At 42.5% G+C, this 22,472-nt stretch overlaps 1 protein-coding gene across 1 annotated transcript in view; it reads right to left on the bottom strand.

Annotated features, from left to right (window-relative positions):
- Positions 1 to 22,472, bottom strand: part of LOC138259736 (sodium/hydrogen exchanger 2-like) — a 503,208-nt gene that overhangs the window by 116,933 nt on the left and 363,803 nt on the right. The window contains exon 6 of the mRNA XM_069207631.1: positions 9,345 to 9,434. Coding sequence (XP_069063732.1) covers positions 9,345 to 9,434 — 90 coding nt within the window. The remainder of the gene's footprint in view (positions 1 to 9,344; positions 9,435 to 22,472) is intronic.

Here is a 22,472-nt window from a genome sequence, read left to right as displayed (position 1 = left end):
TTGACTGAATTACGTCCTGCTATGTGAAACTGACCCATTACAGACAATGGCAGTTAACTGGAAGCTGTTGCTGCTACAGATTTAGTAGCTGTGTTCATGTTGATTGTTGCTGCAGAGACTGATATCCAAAAGCACTGCAAATTCTGAATGTAGAAGGCTGTACTCCAATTCTACCCTGGTCTCAAATTTGTGGTGGTTCTTTATCTAGATCACTTGGTTTCCTGAGGACCCCAGTCCTTGAGACTTTGAATGTTGAGAAAGCAATGAAAGTGGCTAGTGCTTTTTCGTATCACAGATCGAGTATCATGGCATAGATGTACTCTTGGGAGAATGCAATCTCTTTTTGCAGAGTTTGAGTGGTGTTCAAACAAAGGATTAGTCTATTGACCAAAGCAGCTGCTTCTTTATTTACAGACATAATTGTTTGTGCTAACTTATGCAAATGTCCCTGCAGCATGAGTGACAACAGGATCACTTGGCTCATTGTTATATCCTCCTTGCTGACACCCTTGTGTCATCATTTCCAAAGGAGTAGCATTTGTATATCTCCATTGTCATGGTTTTGGCAGTTGCATCCCCGCTACTTTAAATGACATATTCATTGATAGTCCTGTACTGCTCAAACAGGCATTGCAGCATGCATGGGGCTGAGCTCCGACATGTTGGCACCTCCTGCATCAGGGCATTTATGGGATCTTTATTAGCACACTGAGTGATCCTCAACTGCTTCCAGGCTTTGAACGAATGACTAAAATGAGTGCACATTCTTCAACAGGTGACAAGTATTTTGCTTAATAGTACTACCTCTTTTTTTTTTTGGGGGGGGGCTGCATGATTAGGTTTATGCAATGTCCTAAGCATGGGACTCTGAAGTATCCTCCATCTGCCATGGCTTTAACAATATTACTGCCATTGTAAGTTGCAATGAATCCAATGCGGATACATCTGGGGTGAAGATGTTGGCAGACTTTGGTTTTAAATTCATCCAGTAGTATGACAGATGTATGCAATTTCTCCATAGTGAACAACCAAAATGTCACTTGATGCCAAAGGCCCTGAAAAGCATAATCAGTAGCCCGACCAAAACTTAGCAGTTGCTTCACTCCCTTGAAAGAGATCCAGTGTGCAATGATGCTTATGTAATCATTTGTTTTACAACTTGTTCACATTTTCATCGAGAGGGGATTGGACTGAACAGCGCTGTCTTTCATAGCTTCACCATCCAATTGCAGCTCTTGATGGCACTGGCAAAGCAACAGTGGAAAATTATGTCTGGCTTTTAACCTTACCTTTTCGATGATTTAGAGTTTGGCGAAGGCTGTTACTCCATCACAAACACGTCAGATATCCTGTCCACTATATTACACTGCCATTATATTCTATTGAACTTGCAATACAGCAGACAGGAAATCTGTCACATTTGTGACAGAGTAACTCCTCTGCTAAACTCTAAATCAGATGGACGGAATGCAGAACAAATCAATTCACCCTTAGTTACAGATCTGGGTTTAATCGATCAATTTTTTTGCTTGCCATGGCACTTCAGTTTGGATTCAGCCATATGCAAATCAGTCTTGACCCTGCGCCTCTGAGAACAGTCCAGCTCGAACTGCCAGGCCAAGTCTTCCCTGGACCAGAAGACTGATTTGCGTATGGCTGGGTCCAAACTGAGGTGGCGTAGTGAGCAATAAAACAATGGATTAAACCCAGATCTGCGACTGGGAGTGAATGTTTGATTTGTTCTGCATTCCCTCCATCATCTGTTCTTTCTGTAAACTCTACATCAGGCCCTAATTCTTTGAAAATGAATGAAACCCCGCACCTTCCACAAAAGAAAATGGGAGGAAGTCAAGTATTAATATTTTGGGCACCATCCCAATGAATGAATGTGCTTTCTCTTGGTTTCTGTTGTATGGGAACTCCATAGAGAACATAGCCTCTTCTTCTTCCTCCCTACTACATCATTCTATTAGATGAACTTCTTCTCTCTCTTCACCAGCAATTATGTTTTTGAGGTGCTCTTCCAACACAACTGTGGGTTAATTTTTCAGATACACCAGTTGGCCTCCACTTCCATAATATCCACCTGGCTTACCACTACAAGCTTTTTATGCAACTTGAACATTTTGTGATGCATTCCTCTTGTGGCCTAAGCATTAAAAATTCCAAATTGGGTAGGGGAGCTTTCCTATTGTGCCAAAGTTAGAAGAATTTGTGGTGCTCAAGCAAGGTGGTAGTGCTGTTTTATTCTGTGGTGGGCTATGACTGCGGTAGGTTAGTACATGTTTTGCGGATTTCTTGAGAAGAGGGAAACAGGTGGTTTTGGTGGAATTACATAACTCCGAGCAGATTAAGTGGAAGTGAGCTATACTTCCTCTGTGCAATTCTCCAATGGGAGAATAGTCACAAAAACATCCTCCTCTGCAGCAAGCTCAACTTTCTGTTCTGATATAGTTCTGGAAGATCAGGTGGTGTAGCCTGTGGTTCCTGTTTTTGACTGCACAATGAAGATTCGGTTTGTTCCTGGGTCAGTTCAATTTTAAACTCAATGCTCTCCATGACTGCCGTCACTGCAGTGCTGAGAGACATAGGCATTAGTACTGGTGGTGATACTATTGATCCAGGGGTGATCCAGGGGTGATCCTCCTACCAGCCTCTTCCTAACCAGAAAAGGATGCAGATGGTATGTGGCATTTCTGGAAAAATGAAGTGGGCTTGATATCAATGATGGCACTGGCAGCAAACTTCTGCTCACTGGCCAATTTTTGGGCAGTAACCTCCTTCTTTGGGGGCACCTTCTGCACAAGCAGAAGCACTTAGCAGAGGATTCTGATGTCACTGTCAACTAATTTGCAGACTTCCCTCCATTTCAGTATTGTCCGTTTTGTGACACCTTGTGTACCTGCAGGCAACAAACATGAAGTTGTAAGTCAGTGAGCTTTAGGCAATCTAGACAATGTGATACAATTTCTAGTGCCCCTCCAAGTCTCATGGATATCTTAAGGAAGATGAGGGTAGACAAAAATCAAATAAATTAATGAAATACTTCCTGGAGTCCCGCTATGGCTCATGGGAACCCAATGGGAGGGAGAGGGCAGGCAAAAATTGAATAAATGAATCAGAAACAACAGCTGTGTACTATAATCATCACACCCACAAATAAATATATTAAGAAAAAAACAAAAAAATGAACAAATTAACAAAAAATATCATAGGCTTGTTCTATCAATGTTCCTAGAGAATGGCTTTTAAAAGTGGAATAAAAGATTAAAACATGCACTGGCTGTACGAAATGGTCGTAGCTAGCTCACCAACCACATGGCCAGTAAAGAAAGTACGGAAAACAAAGGCAAAGTGGCCACCACACACTCACACTCATGTTCACAGTCTCTTTCTGTCTACCACTTGCAATGGCTGCATAAAATAGTGGTCGCTGTATGGCCAGCAAAAAAGGAGGCATAGAGAACAAAGACAAAAAGGCCTCCACACACACACAGGTTACACAAAATGATCATTACCACCTGACCAACAAAGAAGGAGACTTTGAGAACAAACTAAAAATGGTGGGCTATGACAAACACACACACAAGCTACACAAAATGGCTAGCACTGCATGGAGAACAAATAACATGGTAAAAATTCCAAAAGTGTGGTTTCTGCAGAGATTACAAGCAAAGATATATGCTGCTTCCCCCAAAAATCCAAAATGACCAAGGGTTGAAAAAAAAAAAGGAGGAGTCTTCAGGACAGGAAGAAAATTTGCTACCCTAAGGGACACATGTACGTACCATTTTTCCTGTCACAAACAGGTTGATTCGCAGAATCGGACCATTTGCGACACGAAAAAACATTTTGGTATGTACAGACCCTATTTTGTGATTCAGTAATCTGTTTACTGAATCGCAAAATAGGTTTGCAAGTCGCAATTAGGAAGGGGCGTTCCCTTCCTAATTGTGAGTCGCAGCGTGATGCAGTATTGTTTTGTGACCGTAAATGCGGTCACAAAACAATAGCAGTTAGCACAAGTTTCAAACTGGTGCTAACCCATTCGCAAACGGGAAGGGGTCCTTTGTGAATGGCAGCGAACATATTTTTTCAGAGCAGGCAGTGGTCCCAGGGACCACCGCTTACTCTGAAAAAATTAAAAGAAAAATGTTCTTTTTTTTTAAATGCATCTTGTTTTTCTTTAATGAAAACGGGCTGCAAAAAACTGCTTTATTTAAAAGCAGTCACAGACATGGTGGTCTGCTGACTCCAGCAGGCCACCATCCCTGTGAGGGCGGCCATCCCCCAATGTGGTTGCAAATTGCGACCTACCTCATGAATATTCTGAGGTAGGTCATGTGTGACCCCATTTTTAACAGCAAACAGTGTAAAGTACACTGCTGTACATAATGTTTTGCAGCTCGCAATTTGCGACTCGCAAAACTTGGGGTTGTACATCTGGCCCTATATTCTTTATATTTTTAGTTGATATTCCAGTCACTTGCATTAAAAAAAAACTGCTGCTCACTTTTGAAATTGTTTCACGCTTAAAAAATTACCCACATAGATTGCTCATGTAAAAAAATAAAAAAATAAACCTAAATTGTTTGTTAACCTGCAACAGTTATGAACTGATGTTCACATTGGGAAATTGCAGCATGCATCTGTGCCAACCGCAATGTTTCCATGCTTCTTCCATTAAGAATTTTCCCTGGATCAGTATTTTTGATACGTGCTGTGACATAGTGGTGTAATCTCAGTATATGCTTATGAATTTCATTAGACAAAGAAAGGAAAAATTACGCCAATTACACCAGTGTAGCTAAAATTTCACCTGAGCTGACGCCCTAACTTGTGGGTTGCAAGGCCTACTAAGTTAAATCCAGTATCTAAAGGAAGGTTTTTTTCTGTCAAAAGGGTTAATTTAAAAAGGTTCACCTGCAGGTTTAAAAAGTGCATAGGTCAGGCTACACAGGTGGGCATTAAGCCAGGTTTTCTTTGTAAGCTCATTGGCTGATGTGCTGCACTCCACAGGTGACGTAACTTGGCATACCATTGGTGTATTTCTTGCACCATATAGTTTGGCCTTAGGGAGAAATTGGATATACCATTTAAGAGTTCGCCAATTTCACTGTCAGATAAGGGGTCACAGCACAAACACTGGCACTTGGATAGCAGTGCTCCAGTGTGTGGAGGACAAAGCCCAGCAATACCAGTCTGGAAAATGGGGGTTAGCATGCAAAAAGAGGCACTTTCTCAAATATAGTGTAGTTTACATATTCATTTTGTATATGACAAGCAGCGGATAATAGTTGTGCTCAGGGCTTTCCATGTCCTGTGAGCTACATGCATATAATATCTCAAAATCATTTCTAACATTTTATAGGTTCAAGGTTTGGTTAAGAGTGAAAAGTAGTCCTTTAATGGTCAGTAAAGTTCCTGGCTGTGCTTACACATATCTTAGTTGTGAAGTGTAAAATAAATTGTCACATATGCATGTCCAAAATATTCTCACTCATCTCCAAAAGTAAAATGCATTGGCCCTTTGAAGCAGAATGCCTATTATACTCACTGATGAACCATGCCATTAAAAATAATAATTTATCCATTAGTGATTTCTGCAATGCCTTTGTTCTGTGTTTACAGAATGTAGTTAAATAGAGCATGTCCCCCTAAGACAGACAGCGGTTACTGCATATAGATGTTCGCTAGATAAGTGTATGTCACAATAATGCATGCACCAGTTTCACTTTAATTTGTACATGTCTTTTCAGGGTAAAGTGCATGTAATGGTAATGTACAAAACAAAAACAGTTTAAGGTATGTGTGACTGTCAAAAATGTGTTTTCCTTTGTCTCTTCGATCAAGAGGATGGGCTACTTTTGGAGCTATAAGCATTCCTCACCGTGGGAATTGCTTTATGCATAACAGTGGGCCGCATCTCAAGAACAAGGGCCCTTTGTGAGGACCCTAATTTAATCCAACGCATCAAACGTATCAGCAACATTACAGATTATTACTTGATACCAGGTACTTTATCAAGGTGCAGCATTATCTCCAGTTATAGCAACACAAAAGGATGACGGACGGAGTGCTGAACAATGCAAACACTCCCCCCCAGTCACAGATCTGGGTTTAATCCATCGTTCTTGGATTAAGGCCCAGATCTCTGTACTGGGGGTGAATGTTTAACATTGTTCAGCATTCCGTCCATCACTTGTTCTTTTTGCATTTGTCGCCCTAAGTGGGAAGGGTATGCCCAGACGTGGGTCCCGTGCTTCCCATGCCACTGGATTCAAGCTAGCCTGGCTGATGAGGGGTGAAACCCCGAAAGCGGTCCCAGGATGCTTGTTTCCAGTCCAGGGAAGACCTGGCCTGGCAGTTCGGGCTGGACTGTTCCCATGGGGAACAGGGTCAAGACTGATTTGCATATGGCTGGGTCCAAACTGGAATGGCATGGGCAGCAAAAAAACGATGGATTTAGGCCCAGATCTCTGTACTGGGGGTGAATGTATGACATTGCTCAGCATTCCGTCCATCACTTGTTCTTTTTGCATTTATCTCTAGTTGTGTCACTAATTGCAACCTTATTGTAAGGCAACCATTACCCAGATCACTTTTTGTCCTGATGATACCCTAACATCCTTCTTAAGGGTTGAAACGTTGTTGACAGCCAACAAGACAGACCTTGTTACTTCTTATCCTATAGGGGAACTGTCCTATGGATATATTTGCTTAAATACAATATAGAGGCTGTCTTTGTGATAATTTATCAATACACCAATTACTATAGAAACAGCAGTGATTCTTTGGATGTTATATGTATTTTGTGGTGTTATTTTCACTTTGGGTGTACTTTTTTCACTATTGCATCCTCTGTTAGTATCATAAACAATTTGTTCTGCTTTGATGGTGATTCACAATAATAAAAGTATGTGTCTGTGGTATATCCTAGTACTGGTTGTACTGTATTTCATTGCGATAAACCTGACAGAGTGTTTATTGTCCAGATATAAGCATTGTTCTTTGATGAATTCAATTGCAGGAATTCCTACATTCTCTTTAAGTGAGTTACATGTGAATGTGTGCTCTTTCAGTGTCTAAAATGTGCGACACAGTGATGTGCTCATTTCTAATTTTACTCTTGTCGTAGGACTTGGAACAATATAGTTTCTTTTAAACTTAAGTTTGGATACTTATTGTAGGTTTATGTTTTTTAGCTATTAATGTTTACATTATACATGTGCTGCTTTTTACCTTTGCCTTCATGGCTAGAATACAAGGTTTCAATCCTCCTCTTTTGTTTCTTGACTCTCATGTTAACCCACCAATTTTCTTAAAGGGCTGGTTCAGGTCTTTTAATTTTTTATTTAGGGCTATCAATCATCAGTGTTACAGAGCTGGGAGAAACAAATATGTCTTGGAGCATGAAGTTTCAGTGGATTTTCATGTGTTTCCTTGTGTGCTCATTAGTTGAAAAGCAAGAGCTAGAGTAACATCAATAATCTATTCAACATGTGGAGCAATGCTTCATTATCATTATCATTAGGATGTTGATATTTTTCTTTAGGGAGCAGCTGCTAAAAAGAACCTATGGAATGTTATGTTACAGCATTAAAGGTTTTAGCTTCCCTTTGTGAACTCAAACGATTCATGGGCCAATTGATCAGTGATTAGTTAGTAGTGCATTGTTACAGGAAGGAAATTCAAGAAAAAGTGTTACCTTCCAACACGTTGACTTTAGCAGAAGCTGCTAGCAGTATTATTCTTTCTTGGAAAGAGGCCAACATCCTTCATTAAAAGAAGAATATCTTAGCAGTCTCAAAGCTTTAGTGTTAATCAACAACAGCAGGGACGCCCATTCTTCTGGGCATCCCACAGATCTTCAAAAGGGATACTCTTCTGGAACGTCTTATGTTTTCAGATCAATGTCTACCATCATCACACTTGACACTTATTTGGCTCACTGAAAAGAAGAAGTCTTGTGTGAGCCTGACATTAAGACCGAGCCATTTAAAGGATTTACTATTGAGTTTATTGGGTCTTTGAATTGTCCATCTCCTTTAGGGGTTTTGAAATTGTAGAGAAAGTATATTTTACTTTTATGGGCAAAGACATTTTGGGTTCCGTTCCTTAAGGCTTAGTCACCATTGAACTGTTGGCCAGGAAGAAATAGCAGGTCCTAATTTGTCAGAAATTATCTGCTTCCCTCACTGGGCAGTAGGTGCGCATTCTAGTTCAGAATAATTGTGTGCAGCCCAATATTAGTGACTCTCCCTCGAGAGTTGGTGACAAGCATATGACTAACTTTGATTGCAGTGAGACACTAAAACAGGCATTAATTAATGTTTGAGGATGGTCTGCATACACTTGAGAGTTCTGAAGTAAAAATCAAGGACAGTGCTATTCCTGTAAAGCACAAAAGAAGGCGACACCTCTCAGCATTAGATATGACCATACCTATGCCCTCAGCAAGTTGTGAGCAGACGATGCAATTGAAACTCGTTATCACCAATTGTTGTGGCACAGAAGAAAAACAATGACTTGAGATTGTGTGTAGATTTATGTTCCCTTAACTGGGCTATCTATGTTTACTCACATTCAATGCCAAAAACTGATGATTTGCTGGCCAGCCTAGATTAAGGAAACATTTTTTTTTTATTGGAATTACAGTCAGCATATTATCAGATTGTTTTTTTCTCCAGAAAGAGTAAATCTCACCATTCCTGTGACTCCAAATTGAGTTTTTCAATACCAAAGAAAGTATTTTTGGTGCTGCAGCTGCAGCAGTGTTTTTTTAACAGGTAACTTGTTTCAAGACCTACAAGTTGTGTCAGATTTCCAGGATTGGAATACAACAACAAAATACAAAAAGTAATGCAGGACATTGAATCTAACAGTCTACACTTTAGAATGGATGATATGTATGTGGCCACAAAATGCTAGAATATTCGGGACACTTTATTAGAGCGTCTGTTATTATACTAGGCCTGGGTTGATCAAAGCTGTTAAAAATCACCCCGCCCTTGGCTACAAATATCAGGCTTTCTCTGTTTCAGGTCTTTCTTCCCAAATATATCTCAATGGGGGATGTCCCACAAGGTTCACTAAGGAAAGGGTTGAATTTGTTTTGGGTAAGTAGCAAGAGTCTGTGTTTGAGGAAATGAAGCCTTATTTATTGAATTCACCCTTACTACAAACTTTTTAATACTTGCTATACCTGTAGAGGTCAGTGACAATGGGATTCCTGCCCTTTGAAAACAATGACAAGGACAAGCGTGAATTAACTCCTACCCAACCTAAGGTCCACACGATATAAAGGAAGCTACAGTATATCTAAAGCATTTAATCTCACTTACCCGAATATGAATCTGCTCACTTACAGTGGGGGGATTTTTACTTCTCTTCTTAACGTCTAGTAATTCAACAAGAGGACGGATTGTCATTCCCTGTAGCACAATGAAAAATACAAATTATTATTTTAAATGTGAAAAAGGTTGTCCTAATTAAACACAATGTAACCATATTTAGGAAAAGTAATTCAATTCTGACTCTACAAAGTAAATGTCACACCTAAATACACAATCAAACAGCTTGTGTTCTATAATCTTACAATCTCTGGTTATGGCAACTGTTTACAAATATAATTGAGAGGATACATTTTCTCTCTTAGATTAAGAAATAACTTGCAATAGATTTGTTGCATATACCGCAACATATATATTTTTTTAAAATAAGAGAATGCAGTTACCCTTGAAAGGAAACATTTTATGCACTGGGGGTGGCGATCATAAACGAAGGAAGAGTCAATTGGCAAAAAGCAATATCCAAGCACTGGTGTTCTATAGAAGATAATATTAATTTAGATTATGTGGATGGATTTTCAAATAACACACTTCCAGTCATTTTTCCCAATGTCTTTTTGAAATACAATATGTATGTTTTGAGAATTGCACAGCAGCAAAACACAGTGTCTGTGTTATGGTTTTACTGGTTGGACTCCTGTTGGTGGCAAGGAGTCATAGCAGGTAGACAGCAGAGAAGCAGCAGAAAAGTAGGTGCAACATTCCTGCAAACCAAAATTTATAACCAGCACAATCTTTAGGATCCGTGATCATTCTCCTTCCAGGCTTGATGATTTGACCCGCATAGATAAAGAAATGACATATGTTAGAAATGTGATCTTTGGTTGGCAGTCAGGTTATCCCCTGTCCAAGCAAGGACCTCACTCTAGTCAAGATAAGTCGAACACAATCCAAATTATACTGTGCCCACCCTCTGGTAGCTTGGCACTGAGCAGTCAGGCTTAACTCAGAAGATAATGTGTAAAGTATTTGTGCAATAAATCATGCAATAACACAGTATAAACACACAAAACTACACCACACAGGCATAGAAAAATATAGAATATTTATCTGATTAAATGCAAGTCAAAATGATCAAGATTCTATAAGTACATGTTGAAATATCACTATAAAAAATGATAAAAAGAGTCTTACGTTCTTAAAAGCAATAAATGTCTCTTGCAAGCACAAAGTACCTGGTTTGCGTCTAAATTGTCCGCAAGGGACCTCAGAGGAGGAGATGCATCGTGGAAAACTTGGAGGTATGCGTCGGTTTCTCTGGGCGCACACAGATGATGCATCAATATTTTTCACTCAGCCAGGGCCTTACATCGATTTCTGGCATGCGGACTTGGATCCTCTTCAGATTGCGGAGAATTTTGACTCTCTGGAGACGATGCAGATAAATCCTGGTCGTGCAGGGAGCAGCGTCGATCCGGTGGGCGATATTTCCGTTGCATGGCAGGCACTGCGTGGATTCTTCTCCCAGGAAGTCAGGCTGCACCATTCTAGCTCGGCTGTGCATTGAACCAGTGGGTATGCTTCGAGGTTCCGGTAGCAATGCTGGTGCTGCGTCGATCTCCACTCGGGGAGCCAGACTGAGTCATTCTGGTTTGGCGTGCAGTGATTTTCTCACAGCGATGCAGGCTGTGCATCGTTTCTGGCAGGCTGTGCATTGAAATTTTGCCGCACAAGGAGTTCTTTGCAGAGATGAAGTTTTTTTGTCCCTAAGACTTCAGAAAACAGGAAGCAAGCTCAATCCAAGCCCTTGGAGAGCACTTCTCAGCAGAGCCAGCGGGCAGCAAGGCAACAGGGCAACAGGGCAAAGCAGTCAGGTGAGTCCGTTGGGCAGCCAGGCAGCTTCTCTTGCCAGATTGCAGGTTCTGGTTCAGAGTTTCTTCCCCAGTGGTATCTTGTCCAGAAGTGTTTGAGTTGGTAGGGTCAGAGGCCCTGTTTAAATACCCAAATGTGCCTTTGGAGTAGGGGAGACTTCGAAAAGTGGCTTAGAAGTGCACAAGGTCCCCTTTCAGTTCCAGTCTGTCTGCCAGGGTCCCAGTCGGGTTTGGCAGACCTTTGCGTGAGGGCAGGCCACTGTTCTTTGACATGTAAGCGTCAGGCCGTCCACCCTCCCAGCCCAGGGAGACCCATTCAGGATGCAGATGTGTGCAGGTGTGAGTGGGCATCCTGTGTTTGGGGTTGTCTGAGTGAAATGCACAAGGGAGCTGTCAACTAACCCAGCCAGACATGGACTGTAAGGCACAGAAGGATTTAAGTGCAGAGAAATGCTCACTTTCTAAAAGTGGCATTTCTTAAAAAGTAATATTACATCCAACTTCACCAGTCAGCAGGATTTTGTATTACCATTTTACCATGTTGGTCCTTTCAGATCAGAATCTACCACTCAAATAGTATTTGAGGGTAGCCCTAATGTTAGCCTATGAAAGGAGCAGGCCTCACAGCAGTGTAAAACTAATTTTACACTACCAGGACATAGGAACTACACAGGTACAGGTCCTGCCTTTTACCTACACCGCACTCTGCCCTATGGGTTACCTAGGGCCTTCCTTAGGGGTGACTTATATGTAGAAAAAGGGGAGTTTAAGGCTTGGCAAGTATGTGTGAATACCAAGTCGAAGTGGCAGTGAAACTGCACACACAGGCCTAGCAATGGCAGGCCTGAGGCATGGTTAAGGGGTTACTTATGTGGGTGGCACAATCAGTGCTGCAGGCACACTAGTAGCATTTAATTTACAGGCCCTGGGCACATGTAGTGCACTTTACTGGGGGCTTCCAAGTAGATTAAATAAGCCAATAGGTGAATAGGGTATGAACCAATATCACCATGTTTCAAGGGAGAGAGCATATGCACTTTAGCACTGGTTAGAAGTGGTAAAGTGTCCAGAGTCCTAAAACCAGTAAAAACTGTTTCCAAAACGTGGAGGGAAGCATGCAAAAAGTTAGGGATGACCACCCTGAGACTGTCAGGTCTAACAGCATTCCACTCATTGCTGTGTCTTGCACAAATAGAAACAGAAATAAGCAAAGCCAAAAAGGTCATTCATTGCTAGTGCTAGGGAAGTGTATCTATAATGTCAGGAAAGAAAGTACAACATCAACGTGTATTTTTATGTTACATCTCATGAACTATGAATGTTGAGAATCATTCAGGTGACAAATATAATTGCAATTCACCCAAGACAGTTATTTATTAGGATCATGTATTATAGTTCAGGTTACTTTGTGAATACTTTAGAAAGGTGTATTCCATCTTCTAGCTCTATAAAGTTAGAGTTTTCACCAACAAGTTATAGATGGTGGGTTATACAGATATTGTGACAAGGCATATCACATGCCAGAGTAAAACCAATGAATGTAAAATAATTGACAACATTCTAAATGAATTATTTATTGGTGCAGATATCAGTGCCTTTATAGATCAGGTTGTGCCCAGCAGTAAGAACAGGAGTAGAAATATTTTCAGTGTCTCTGTTTCTTGTCCCATTCCTCTTGCCCTACGTCTACTGCTGACCATCACCAATAGCCATTGCATGGTCACCAGGGGGTTTGAGAAAGTGTTGATCCTAGAATCGCTTCTGTTGTATCTTGATTGCCGGCATAAATAACATTGGCATGACCCTATTAATAATACCTTGTACGTTTTTCATGTTTATGTAGGTACTAACCAATTGAAATTTCCTGACAATCATTTACAGGAAGCACAAATAAGGTCTTCCTTTCCAGAGAACAATAATGGGGTACAACACATTCAAAGACACTGTCTTTAACACTTTATCCTTTGTGATTAGTCCACAAGGAATCCCAATTTTTGAGATACTGATTTATGAAAAAAAAAGATAGTCTTAAAGAACCATTATTCTTACTAAAAATGTGATTGAAATTGAGGAGCCATACAATAAAAATGATTAGTGTAATTGAAAATAAAGACTCTGAAACATAAGGTATTCATAAAGATAAAAACTGAAATTAGTCATTATAAAGAACAAAGATGAGCAATGTTGGAAACTCAGATTAACAACTGCTCCAATGTCATTGTAACACCATCAAACTCTCAATGTTTGGCAATAAAGGCATTCCTACCCATAAAAATGTCTCTAGTATAGTCAATTACAAATGCAAACTGTCTGAAGGTCTGTGTGAAGTCAGGCCAGTGTGAAAAGCTAAAATGACATGGTCACATTCTTCCTGTGGTTGATCGAGAGAGCCTTCACTACTGCTACTGTATTAGAATAATTATCAACAAAGCTCCAGGAATGGTACCAAGAACACTAGCCATCAGGTAATATGTGTAAGAAGATGTTGAAAAACGGAAAAAGGCAAAAGTGAGAAATGAAGCACATTAAAAAACATATGATAGTGATGCGGGTAAAATATCAATGCTTTAGTGTTTTAGAGGATTCATGGTGTCCAAGGTTATACTAGAAAAGGTGCGGCAGATTTTGTTATACTGATATGGAAGGTTGTAATATTCTACCTGTGATTCCCTCATGAAGCTAAAAATATATAACAACGAAAAGAGAGTCATAATCATCCTCATTGACACCATGGACATGGAAATATGCCCATTGTGGCTGGCAAAGAAACCGCTACTAACAAGGCAAATTGTACGTGGATAACTTAATTAACAAGGATTGATGGACATTTGTGTTCGGGGACAGGACCTCAAGATGTTACACCACTGTCCAAAAACTATTTATCACTATAAATCCATACTTTTGTAGTGAATCCTCGTTTTTTTAATGGGATACAGGAGTTAGCTTAGCCTTTGGCTTGCAGACTCGTGCCCCCATCACCTATTGACTTTCACCCTACTTAGCTTGCTCTGTTTTAGCTCATTTATTTAATTAAATCCTTTAAGATGGCTGCCTTGTTTTTAGTTACGCCCATGTTTTAGTTTTGCAATATCAGTGCCACCGCACTAAGGCGTCAATATCAAGCAACAAAGATAAACAAACTGTATGTGTTCACATTAGGTACTTTCCCTCTTCATGCTTTCAAGGGAATTGTTTATATAAATTACCGTCCCAAGCATGTCCTGTTATCATGTTTGGGAACAGACCTACGTCAGGGATCCAAGCAGGTCTGTAAAAATACTCCTCACTTAAACAAGTAGTCAGAGGGATTCCGACCAGATGCCATCACTGCAATCGATGCTGCATGTCCCCTTGACGCTGACCCAGTCTTCGTGTCTCTACGGAGTCTGAGCTAGAGACCTCATTCCAAGGTAACTAGGGTAGGGGGCTCTTCTGATGGACATGGCATTGGCAGATTAGGTTTAACATACCTGGCTCTCTTTTAGGTTACAGGTTAGGCTCATTATGCTAGGGTATTAGGACACATCCCATACTTTATGTCATTTCATGTTATTGCAAGATGGTAGGGGTCTTTGTATTAATCACTCTTGTCTTTACCAGTCAGCTTCTTGCACTGTTCATTATCCTAATCATTGCATCCCATGCAACCTATCTCAGATTGCAGTTTTGCTATATAAAACCTATTGAAACTTTACTGCATCTTCTTCATTGCCTGTGTGTGATTGAGTTTATGTGAGAAAGGGGTAATCTCCATTTAACCACAACACTCTCTGAGATGTTACACTCTTGAGTCTAGGTGAAAAGGCTGCCACAAATCACCTTTTACTGTTTGGTTTTTTGGTGAGGTGCTTCTTGTGAGTCTGGAGGGTTGGGACGACAGTTATGATTTGTTGTAGGATTGGCATAGTCACTTACAAACATAAGTGTTGTCATCCTTAAACCAGCAGTCTTGCCTAGTGCAAGAGTCAAACTATGACACTTTGGTGGTGGGATTTGTGAGGAAATCACTATGGCCCTCATTATGACACTGGCGGTCGGCAGTGTTATGGTGGAAAGTACTGCCAACAGACTGGCTGTACTTTCCACCATATTATGACATTGGCCATTTGGCTGAAGCCAAACCAGGCCACGGTTACCATGGCGGTAGGCACTATCAGTAATAGGGAATCCCTTCCCGGTCACTGATAGAGGTCTTCCCCACCCCCAGATTCCACCCCCACCCCCTTCCTCTCTAAACCCTCCACTTCATTCACACGCCTCCCTTCAAAGACGCACACATGCATACACACACCCATTCCCACATTCATTCATGCATGCATACATCCATTTACACACACACACTTTCAAACATACACGCAGACATGCATTCACAGTTGTATTAAAAATAGGTATGTTTGACCACTGACTTTGTGTTGCACCACTTTGCATATTAGTTGTTCAGTGTTCACCAGTTGCAGATTACATTTTGTATTCAGTTTAGCTGGCTATTGGCTTTATTGTGGCGTTAGACATTGCAGTTGAGACATTGCAGTTGAGCTGTGTTTTTCTACATCGAAACCTAAGCTTGTTTTTTTCGTATTTTCTCTCACCGAACACTCGGTTCATGATAAGAAAGTACATATTTTTTTATTTCTTCAGTGCAGGGAACAGTTCGGCCTTGGGAGGAGAGCCTTAAAAGGCTGGCCAGTTTTCAACGTTTTTCTTCCAACTCTGACCTACAGTACCCAACATGTTTGAATATTTCCATCTGAGAGGTGGGGGGGCCTTCTAGAAGGCTCTTTCCATGGTTCTTTAAGATACAAAAGAGGTGGCCCTGCTCAGTAGCGAGGGAGTTTCCAAGACCTCAGTCAGGATTGGACGTCAATTGCCTGACACTTGCCCCGTGAGGGTGGATATCTCTTTCTCTCAGTTTAATGGGGTCATCTTCTTGCTGGCATGAGAAAGATGAAGAGCTTGGCAGGCCCTATGGTGATTAACTTTTACTGTATTATTTGCTTTGCAATTATGCTATAATCACATATATTTGCTTTGTACATTGCAGTTGAGAATAATTTTGATTTATTTTCCTTTCATTGCTGTGACTATTTTTAAACGTGTGTCTTCTTTGAACTAAGAAGTGCATTCCAGAGATTTTTGTCAGCTCCGTCATTAGTGAAAGCAAAACAGCAGTTCACAACAGACACGCACTGGCACATCCATACATGCACACACATACGACACAGAATACACACCCTCAGACACGCATGCACACACGTTCAGACACGCCCCCACATTCACACACAACATCCCCCACCCCCCTCCCCTGTCGGAGCACCCACTTACCTATGCTTAGGGGGTCCTCTAGCAGGAGACGGGACGGGGCGCTGCTGCCAGCTGCAGAGTCCACCAGCAGAACACCGCCAGGCCGTATTATTTCTCATAATATGGCTGACGGCAGTCTACTGGCGTGGCACTGCTGCTGGCAGCAGCCCCACCTTAGGCCATCCGCCGGCATGGCCACAGCTAAATTTCCACCATCCTTCTGGCGGAAATCTGGCTGTGGTCATGATAAGGCGGATGGATGGTAGGCACGGCGCTAGGCGGTTTTTACCACCAATATGATAATGAGGGCCTATGTGAGACAACTCCTCAACCTGCTTCACACCAAGATGGTGCTGTACGCAAGGGTGCGAGGCAGACAATAAGAGCATAAAGAACCTAGCTCCTTTGGTCTCATGTGCTAATCTATTAATGGGCAACTCTGTCTTGGATATATTGCCATCTAGATGAAGTTTACCTTTAAGTGTTTATAAGAGGTTATCTAGAATGAATATCACCTTTCACCAACGGTAAGGATACCAAGCCGAGACAAATTTATCACTTTCTCATCCAGATGACAGTTTTTCATTTCGGATAAGGGCTTTCTTAGTGAATGCACCGTAGGCATCAAGGGCAGACTCTACTGATATGTTTCTCCATTAAAATGTGTCAGTGTTGTAGGAAGCAATCCTGGTGTGTGGTGAGCACCTATGGTGTTATCACCTTCTACCAGGACCAGGTATCCCCTATTAGTAAAGTGTAGGCAGTATCTAGGAAGCCATAGCTCTCTAGAGGTAGCTGTGGATGAGCAGCCAAGACTTATCTAGGAGACATGCAAAGCTTATGCAATACCACTATAGTCATACAGCTCTTACACACACGAAAGAACCATACATTGTTACAAAAATAAAGTAACACTAGTACTAAAATACTGTATAGGCAATACCCCAACTAGAGGTAAGTAAAACTACTATTATATACACATTAGAAATCAGTAAATAGCATAGAAAGCAATAGGCACTGGTAAAAGCAATGACAGAACATAGTGAGGTCCCTAGGGGAGGGCCCAACCACATACTAAAAAAGTGGAATGTCAAACACAGTCCCTCACTCAAGAAAGTGAAATCAGTAGAGGGGAGCTGGAGAAACTAGAAACCCCAAGAGGTAAGTATCAGGGTGCCCCCCATCGACCAGAAGAGAAGAAGTAAGTACCTGGTTTTCCCCAAAACCCACAAGAGGACTTTGGAAAAGGACTGTGCAAGACCCAGACAAGACTAGAAGCAATCAAAGGTGGATCCTGACAGAAGAGGATCTGCAAAGGAGGGGGACCAATTCCAGTTTGTGATAGAGTGTCTGATTGTGGCAGGAGCCACAACCCACCCTTCTGTGGATGCAGAACCAGGTCAGTGTATGCAGAAAGTCACCAGTGCAGCATAGGAGCAGAAGAGGAGTTCCAGCAGTGATGCAAGTGATTTCCCACATCAGCAGTCATGATACTGTCAGTCAGTGTTGCTGGAAACCCACCAACAAGCCTTGGAAAATGCAAGCATCTGGGAAGAAGGGTTTGTAAGGCTGAAGGGGACCAGCAAGGTCCAGGGGACTTGAACCAAGCAGGGGAGTCTGAGGTGAGCCTCAACAGCTGGGAGAGTCACAAGAAGAGGAGGCAGCCCCCACAGGTGACCCATGGGCAGCAAGCACAGGAGCTGCAGTAAGGCCCACTCAGCACACTTGAAGAAGAGTCCCACATCGCTGGAGCAGCAGGCACAAGACTGTGCTTTGCAAGAAGGAGTGCTGGGGCTACAAGGAGCTTGAAGATCCCTTGGAGGAGGAACAAACCAGCCTTGGTAGATGCAAGAGTCTCTGTGCATAGGGGTACTCTCCTGCAAGGAGAGGCACGAGCTTACCGTCTCTCAAGTTGGATAGCTGGTAGAGAGGACCAAGGCGACCACTACAGACTACCACTTGTGATGCAGAATACACACATTTCTGTATGAGAAAGGATCCACGCAGCCAGTTGTTGTTGCAGTTGGTGCCTTCGGATGCAGGTGAGTGACTCCTTCACTCCAAGGGATAGTCCTTCTTGCTTCTTGTGGAGGCTGAAGGTTCGCTGCCCTCAGAAGATGCACAACCAGGGAAGTGTTGCAGTTGCTGGAAAGGAGCCGGAGAAACAATGTTGCACAGCTGAGTCCTTCCTAGAGTTGCAGATTGTCGGTTCCTGAAGGTTCCAGTTGCAGTCCCGGTGGCCAGAAGATGAAGTAAATGATGCAGAGGAGTCCTGCTGGAATCTTGCATTTCGAATCTGAGGACCCACCTGAGATCGACATCCTAAATAGCGCAGTAAGAGTGATTGGTTACCTGGCAGAATGAGCACCTATCAGGAGGGGGCTATCATGTCACCTGCCTGACCTGGCCACTCAGATGCTCCCAGGGGCATCTGCCCACCTTGGAATTCAAGATGGCAGAATCAAGTGGCCACCTGGAGGGGCCCTGGCGTGGTGGTCGATAGGTCAGTGGTCACTCCCCTTTCCATTGTCCAGGGATCCCTGGCCAGGGGCAAACCGGTTTATGCAAGAAGGGCACCAAATGTGCCCTTCAAAGCATAGTGGTGGCTCCCCTCCCATCCCAAGCCATGTAACACCTGTTTGCGAGGGAAAGGGTGTTATCTCCCTCTCCCTCAGGAATTCCTTTGTTCTGCCTTTCTCTGCCAGAGTTGGTCAAGCAGCAGGAGAGCATAAACCTGCCTGAGGGGTGGCAGTAGCGCAGGCTGCTCAGAAAGCCCCAGAAGACTGGTAGGAGCAATTCTGGGGTCCTCTAAGGAGCCCCCAGAGTGCATGGAATCATGCAATAAATACTGGCAACAGTATTGGTGTATGGTTCCACCATGTTTGATACAAACATGTCCAGGTTGGGAGTTACCATTATGTAGCTTGAAACAGGTAGTGATGTGTCCAGTACATGGGTAAAATGGCTTCCCCGCACTAACAAAGTCCAGTGTAATGGAGCTGGAGTTCATAGGGCTACCTCTGCTCATGCAGGTGTGCCCTCACACACAGGTTCCTGCACCCTGCCCTCTAGGCTAGGAGGGCCTACTATAGAGGTGACTTACAGTGACGTTGTGCAGTGACCTGTAGTGAAAGGGTGCATGCACCTTTTCACGCAGGCTGCAATGTCAGGCCTGCGGACACATTTTGCATGGGCTCCCCTGGGTGGATCAATACATGCTGCAGCCCGTCGGGAACCCCTGGTGGCCAAATGCCCTGGGTACCCAAGTACCATATACTAGGGACTTATATGGGTGCACCAGTATGCCAATTGTGGGGTGTGATAAGTCGTAAGCAACCAAATTTAGAGGGAGAGAGCACAGTCACTGGGGTCCTGGTTAGCAGGATCACAGTGAACACAGTCAAGACATACCAACAGCATTCAAAAAGTGGGGGTAACCATCCCGAAAAGAGGGTACTTTCCTACAAGTGTCGTATTTACAGGCACAGAAAAACAAAGTGCTTTCATGAGGCTACACCCAACCAGTGGCTTGGCAGAGTTGGGTGTGGCACACTGGAATGTAATGCTGTTCATTATATTGAGGTCCTTTGGTTTTATTGTCTTGTATTTAACATCAGAAAAGTGGGATTTGTTTTTGTTAAATGCAGTGAAGGCTGATGCAAATTAAAAGTAGAGGGGCGGGTGGAGGGGGCATGGGGGAGCGTGTGGGGAGCGCCCGAGGGGGGCAGGGAGGTTTAATAATAAAGAAAAACACTTCCCTGGAGTTACCTGCAACCTCGCGCTCCTCTGCTTCCTGTTCCCAGCAGTCCATGGGACAGCTTCATAGACTCCCTGTGCAATGCCTGCACTGCTCTCATGCAGCATGAGAGCAGCATGGGGATTGTCCTGAGCGGGCTGGTTTACCACATACTCAGGCACAGGGAGTCTGTGCTGTTTCTCCAACTCGGCTATCACATACAGCTTTGTTGGAGAAACCTAAGTGCACATGTCTGTTTGGCCGGCCTAAGACTCCACTCCACTCCTCTCCTACTCTTCCCTCCCATGGCCCAGCCCTGACCCTCCCTGCACATGTTGGCTCAAAGCCACAAGCTGAAAAATGAAACAATAACAAAATATTTAATTTTTCAGAGTGCTGGCTCTGAGCGAGTGGGGCGACGCTCCTCAGCCATTGCAGAGGAGCAGCAGCTGGTTAAATGCAGCAATGGCAAGAAACACAAGTGCTTTTATCTCCATTAACGCTCCTTTTGATAGTCTGTTATGGGTAGGAGGACTGGCTCAGATTAAGGCAATCAGGGTAGAGTTGAAAAGTTTACTCACATGATCTTTCATGTGTGCTGTTTGGGAAGGCTGCAGGACAAGCAAAAAGGCAGAATTATGCCTTGGGCATTTTTTAATAGAAATATGCTTATCCAAGACAGTGAAGGACATATTACGTCTTTATCAAGAAGAGTCACTATGTAGGAAAAACAGACATTTGGATTTAGAAAGGTAGAAGGTCTGTAAGAAACAGTTTGTCATTTTGACATAAGCCCCCATTGGCATTCCCCAGCTAATTATCCTATGAAAATCTGAAACTTTTGGTGAAAGCACAGAAGGTGGACGTAGCAAATCTTGGAAAAGAGTTACATCAAAATTACACCACCTTTCAAGGTTAACTCCTCAGCTAGCCATTGTGGAGGAATTTTCTAAAAAACAATTATATTTTTTTTAAAGGGATCCTGCAAAATATTTCACCCGAGAAATTTCTAAATTTTTGTAAAGTAGCCCCAGGGACAGCATTTAAAGTAATGAGCATGCACATTGATCATGGAAACTTTGAGGCCAATATAAAGGACCATGCAATAATGATACAAAAGACGTGATCTATTTCAGTCTGAACGTATGATTTTTCTAGGCTTATTGTAGCAAGTAAGACATTTGTGCTACACTTATTTCACAGTAATCCTGGTCTATTACTGAACTCCAGGAGTAAGCTAGAAACACTACAAGAGTAAATAAAACCTAAATAAATAAATATCTTTGTGATTCATGCCCAGTGAACAGTGGTGATGGTAAGTGATTCACAGTGAGGATGAGTATGAGTAGGTGTCATTTATTCTTGTGACACTCCTGGCTAACTCCTGAGTTCATTCCAGAAGTAAGCTAGGAGTACTTCTAAATTCCGGCAAAAGACAGGATTACTCCTGGCTTCTTCTTGTGGTTTAGGAGTAAGTCAGGAGTACTACAACAGTGAATGTTTCCTTTATAGTATATTGTGAAACCTACTGGCTTTCCAGCTCAGTGGAGGGAATGGTTTCAATTTCCTGGCAAAGGGCTGCTGGCTGTATTTAGAGATCACTGAGAGGTTTGATACACTGGTAAGGCAAAGATTTTAGTTTTCACGAAACAAACCCCCAAAGCAGGTGTTTATTTCTTGAAAAAAAAAAATAACAATGGCCCTAATGCATAGAAAGCTTTTTCATTCAGGTTGCTATTGTGCATTCTCTCTACCTGGAACTGCTGTGCCTCACCTGTCCCGGGTATGGACAACAAGCGACAATCCATCCAACACTTTGACATGTTAGACCTGTGGTGGGCGGGCTTTCAGGTCAAAGGTGTATGCCAGTTGAAGCTCTGGCAGTGTAAATATCACACGTTTGGCATGGCAGGCCATCTGCCAATTTACAGCAGCGCTTATGTTCCCACAAACTCCAAATGGCTCCCCAAGTCACATCAAATTATGTGTGACTGGCTGCCTGTCTATGGGGAATAGGTTGAAACTCCTTTGTTGTAATGGGTACTTGAGAAAGGCAGGCAATTTGTGGATGTGATCAATATTGGGCTGTGGTCAAATTAGACAATGACAAATACAATTAAAGTTTCATCACAGCACACTCACCTGCCATTGCATCATGGTATCATTTTTCAGTTTAACAGATGTAAGGAACTACAGACTTGCATTGAGAGCCACAAATGTTTTTCTCAATCTGCACATATTGAGATTAGTGGAATATTGTTGTTTTCCCATCTA

The sequence above is a fragment of the Pleurodeles waltl genome, chromosome 2_1 (assembly GCF_031143425.1).
Source record: "Pleurodeles waltl isolate 20211129_DDA chromosome 2_1, aPleWal1.hap1.20221129, whole genome shotgun sequence".
Taxonomy (NCBI): Eukaryota; Metazoa; Chordata; class Amphibia; order Caudata; family Salamandridae; genus Pleurodeles; species Pleurodeles waltl.
This window is presented reverse-complemented; position numbering and strand designations above follow the sequence as displayed.